The sequence below is a fragment of the Colobus angolensis genome, unplaced genomic scaffold (assembly GCF_000951035.1).
Source record: "Colobus angolensis palliatus isolate OR3802 unplaced genomic scaffold, Cang.pa_1.0 Scaffold32, whole genome shotgun sequence".
Lineage (NCBI taxonomy): Eukaryota > Metazoa > Chordata > Mammalia > Primates > Cercopithecidae > Colobus > Colobus angolensis.
In genome coordinates, this window is record NW_012116488.1 from 11,916,668 (window position 1) to 11,921,395 (window position 4,728).

The 4,728-nt window shown below is 46.5% G+C and overlaps 1 protein-coding gene across 2 annotated transcripts; it reads left to right on the plus strand.

Annotated features, from left to right (window-relative positions):
• The first annotated feature begins 1,948 nt into the window (after window positions 1–1,948).
• On the plus strand, window positions 1,949–4,481 carry IFI27L2 (interferon, alpha-inducible protein 27-like 2). 2 transcript variants are annotated; one of them, XM_011951544.1, is made up of 4 exons: window positions 1,949–2,108; window positions 2,930–2,959; window positions 3,587–3,748; window positions 4,273–4,481. In XM_011951544.1, the coding sequence occupies exons 3-4, from the start codon at window positions 3,625–3,627 to the stop codon at window positions 4,461–4,463; spliced, it is 315 nt and encodes a 104-aa protein (XP_011806934.1). In that variant the 5' UTR covers window positions 1,949–2,108; window positions 2,930–2,959; window positions 3,587–3,624; the 3' UTR covers window positions 4,464–4,481. The 2 variants fall into 2 exon arrangements, with proteins under 2 accessions (XP_011806934.1, XP_011806933.1); XM_011951543.1 differs by lacking the exon at window positions 1,949–2,108 and adding an exon at window positions 2,549–2,649.
• Window positions 4,482–4,728: the final 247 nt, after the last annotated feature.

Consider the following 4,728-nt stretch of genomic DNA (forward strand, 5'->3'; position numbering starts at 1 on the left):
ATCAGGGAGAAAACGTACTTTGATTTGTTCTGAATTTTACCAAGAGTTATTCACCATTTCAGAAAATCATGTCACCGGTAGCAATGTACTGCAGCCCATATTTGCAGCTCCCTCATTCATAGTGATTAAATGTAGATATAAGTATATAATACATAGATACGTTTCTTAGATCCTTGTTTTGAAACATCAAATATAAAAAAATAAGCATTGGTCGGGTGCAGTGGCTCACACCTGTAATCCCAGCACTTTGGGAGGCTGAGGCGGGCAGATGATGAGGTCAGGAGTTTGAAACCAGCCTGGCCAACATGATGAAACTCCGTCTCTACTAAAAATACAAAATGGTGACGTGCTCCTGTAATCCCAGCTACTTGGGAGGCTGAGGCAGGAGAATTGCTTGAATCCGGGAGGCGGAGGTTACAGTGAGCTGAGATCCCGCCACTGCACTCCAGCCTGGGCGACAGAGCAAGACTCCATCTCAAGAAAAAAAAAAAAATTAAGAATTTACCATTGAATATTGTATCATCTTAAATCCCAACTTATATGGGTGCAAACAACTCATTCTTTCATTATACCTTTTGGTGTAACAGTGCTTGAGCATGTACATATTGAAATATACACTATTTTATTACAAATAATTTTCTTTTATTTCTCTTTTGTTTGGGCAATACTTTGTGTGTAACTATACTAGAGGATGTTATCTATGAATTTCATTTCAGGATAGTAGAGAGCATTACAAAGTATTTTTTAATCTTCACAAAAAATGTGTAGCCCTGGATTAACAATTCTGATACTGCTGTGCACAGTCAGATTTTAAATCAGATAATAAATTTATACGATTGAAACAGTGAGATATTGTTGCCAGAAGAGATAGCTTTTTGGAACAGAACAGAAAATATCCAAACAGATATACTGGTATATATAACAGCTAATGAATTTTGAATATAAAGATGAAATATCAAATCGAAGATGAAATTTAAGATAGTTTAATAATGGTAGTGGAACAACTGGCTAAGACATATATGGATACATAAAGCACTATATGTACCAATCTAAATTCCAGATGGATTAAAGTAAATCTTAAATAGCAAACCCCAGAAGAATCTAAAGAAAATACAAGTGACAGTGTATTGAATAGGTAGTAGAAATGGCCTTTTCTAAAGACAAAAATAATAAAGTAAAATATTGGTAAGTTTGCATAAATATTAAACACTTTTCTATTTTAAAAAAACACCAAAAAGGCAGGAATGAAGCATAAATAAAAATTTACGACATCTATGAGAATGGATGAAGATATTTAATATATCATTAATTCCTATATATCAGGAAGGAAAAAAATACTTCCGTAGAATAAGGATTCAAGAATATGACAAGATAACTCACAAAATAAGGAGTACATGAAGCTAATAAACTTAAAAATAGTTTAGTCTCACTAGTGGTGAAGAGGAATGTATATTAAAATAAGTCACCTATTAAATCAACAGAGGGTTTTTTTGTTATTATTTCTTAACGACAAAGCTAGATGTTAGTGAGGAGGAGAAAAAAAAATAGATCTTCCCACATACTTCTGGGAAAATGTAAACTGACGACAGTATTTTTGAATGCCAACATTACAACGTAGGTATCAGGTGCTATAAAAAATGCATAGTTTCTGGCCCAGCAGTTCCACCTCCAGGAATATACAGAAAATACTTGGGTCCCGTAATGTTTTCGCTTCATGCTAAAATAACTTATCAGAGCGAAAATTAGACTTTAAACCCTTAAAAGGGGGGGGGCTGATACGTTGAACCCACAGGAATGGAATATTTAATGACCGTTAAATATCATATTGAAGTTCTGGAAAAGGTAATGGGCGGGGATGGTTGCCAGTAGCAGGGCGGGGGTGACTCCGAAAGCGCAGGAGAGAATTTGATGGAGGAGGGGGCGGGGCATGTAAAAAAAAATGGTCTGAATCAGAGCTGTCAAAGTCGCCCAGACTCATGGAAGTGTACACTAAAAGGGTGAATTTTACTTTGTGTAAATTACATACACCTTAATAAAGCTGACTTTTTAAAAATCTTGTTGAAGAACATTAAACAGCCTGGGGAAATCTAAATGGTTGATTAACTAAAGTGAGTAATTTGCAAGGCAGAGTGTGATGGGAACTTGGCCGGTGGTGGAGGGGGTGTTTACACATTCAGGGGAGACATAGGCTGGAAGGAAAAGTGCCAGAATGTATGTATATTAGTGTCTCTCTGGAAGTTAAACATCGTTTATTAAATTAAACATCGTTTTTCTCCGTTTTGTTTGTTATTGTTGTGTTGCTTTTGGTTTTGGTTTTGGCTTTTGCAGCAAACAGCTCTTCTGTTATTGGCGGGGTTGGAGTGGGGGCCGGTGCTACAGCAATTTGGAAGCATGGCTCACTTGCTATGGCTTCCAGGTTGTTTCCAGCTCTTTTCTCTTCGGTAGATCCTTCCTCAAGCCGGGGCAGGCGAGCGGGGAAGTTGGGACCGCGCCTGGGCGAGCGGGGTGGGGCGGGGCGGGGGCGGAGTCTGCGTCTCTCTGGGGCTGGCAGAGTGGGCGCGTCCCTACTGGATGGAGGGGGAAGTAACACCCCAAGAACGCTGTCATTTCCTGGGCCCAGTTGTGACCTGGACGGCCTCAGCATGATGAGTGAGTCTTGCTTCCCCAGGGGGCGGGCAGGCTGGGCTTGGGGCAGGCCTCCCTGTCCCCAGCCCAGGAAGGGATAGAGAACAGCTTCCTTCCCCGACTTCATCAACCAGCTGACCTACTGACTCCCTCTCCCTCCCTTCCTCCCTCCCCTTTCCTTCCTCCCTCACCCTCCTTTTCTATCTCCTTTCCCTCCCCCTCCCTTTGTGCCTCTCTCTCTCCCCTTTCTCCCCTTTCCCCTCTCCCTCTGCCTTCCTCTCTTCCCCTGGCACTCTCTCTCTAGAACAGGCAGCTGCTGCTGCAGTGGGAGGAGGTAAGTTGCCCAGATCTCCTGTCTCCAGGCCCTCACCTAGCCTGGTCTCCTGGGGGTGCTGGGAGACCACAGAGATGAGGCGCAGGGCTGGCTCTCCCCATCTCACCCTCCACTTCCGAAGCTGCCTGAGTTGCCTGGGTGAGCCATAGGGGCCAGGAGCAGCATCAAAATACTCCAGGGAAAAGTTCACTCCCATTCCAGCCCCAGCTTGTCCTCTAGTCCTTATGTAGAATAAGCATAGGAGGAAGATTTCGTTTGAAAGAGGGTTTGCAGGTAAACTCCACATGGCTTATTTCACATTTATGCATGGACACACACACACACACACACACACACACACACACACATACACACACAAACTTGAGACCCAATAAAGGGTATTGACTTCACCAGCATCACACAGCAAGTTAGAGACAAACCAGGGCTATGCCTCGTCCTTCTATGACATCTTTGCCTCACCTGGCTCCACACTCCACCATTTCTTCACCACGAGCCCCCTAAGCTGCCATGTCTCTATTGCTCAAGCTGACAGTCGCCCGAAACTGTCAAGGAATTTATAAGCGACGGGGGGGCGGGAGGTCCCTTCTCCTGAGCCCACCTCTGCACTCAGCTTCTCTCTCCCCACAGCCCTGGCAGTGGGGGCTGTTCCCGTGGTGCTCAATGCCATGGGCTTCACTGGGGCAGGAATCGCCGCATCCTCCATAGCAGCCAAGATGATGTCCGCAGCGGCCATTGCCAATGGCGGTGGGGTTTCTGCGGGGAGCCTGGTGGCCATTCTGCAGTCTGTGGGTAAGTGTGCTGGACAGGACCACCAGAGCTGGGAGAAGATCCAGCCCTGAGGCTGAGCCCGAGGGAGGCCCTGTCCTCGCCCTGCAGTTCCATGACCCTCAGCTTCCTGGGTCTTCAGTCTCTCCCTCACTGTCCCTTCTTCTGGCTCCTTCTGAGTGAGGTTTGGGGTAGGAGTGGATAGGGTGATGGGGTGCTGGATAGGGAGAAGAGGAAAGGAACCTAGGCCAAGAGCCATGCCTGGGCTCTGACACCTGGGTGACCTGGACAAGGTCCCCTGCCCTCTCTGGGCCTCAGTGGCCTCCTGTGTAAAGTAAGGGGCCCTGTATCTCTTAGGGTCTGTCTGTGGATGACTCTCCCTCTATCTCTCAGTTTCTGTGAATTCACCCCTGAGCTGTCTTTTAGCTGCCTCTAGAAACTTCTACCCAAAGCAGAGCCCTGGGATTTTCAGGACCTGGAGGAGGGATCTGGGTGGGATTTCTGGGCCACCGCCAGACCCCTGTGCTCATTCTCTGTCTCCTCCGCAGGGGCAGCCGGACTCTCCACATCATCCAACATCCTCCTGGCCTCTGCTGGGTCAGTGTTGGGGGCCTGCTTGGGGAATTCACCTTCTTCTCTCCCACCTGAACCCGAGGCTAAAGGAAATGAGGCAACAGAAAATGTACCCCAAGGTGAACCTCCAAAACCTCCACTCAAGTCAGAGGAACATGAGGAATAAAAGTCACATGCAGATGCATCTCTCTGTCTTTGCTTCTTGCAACTCTGGTTGGAGTTCTGAGCTAGAAGTTTCCAGTTCTCCCCCTCTCCCAGCCTACCTTGTCATGGAGGGGCAGAGGGAGGTGGTTGGTCACGCAGAGAATTGGCTTTGGTAGGTCTCAGCCTTACAGCCTTACAGGGATGGGCTGTATGACCCAGGGCCATTCATGGGCCTTTTCTGGGCCTCAGTTTCCCCCTTATTCAATGGTGGCATTGTCACAGGCTCC

What these genes read in the sequence shown, in the direction of transcription:
- IFI27L2 (XM_011951543.1), top strand. An exon ending in TGCTGCTGCAGTGGGAGGAG is followed by an intron (nt 2,960 to 3,586) that starts GTAAGTTGCCCA and finishes CTCTCCCCACAG; the next exon opens with CCCTGGCAGTGGGGGCTGTT. An exon ending in GGCCATTCTGCAGTCTGTGG is followed by an intron (nt 3,749 to 4,272) that starts GTAAGTGTGCTG and finishes TCTCCTCCGCAG; the next exon opens with GGGCAGCCGGACTCTCCACA.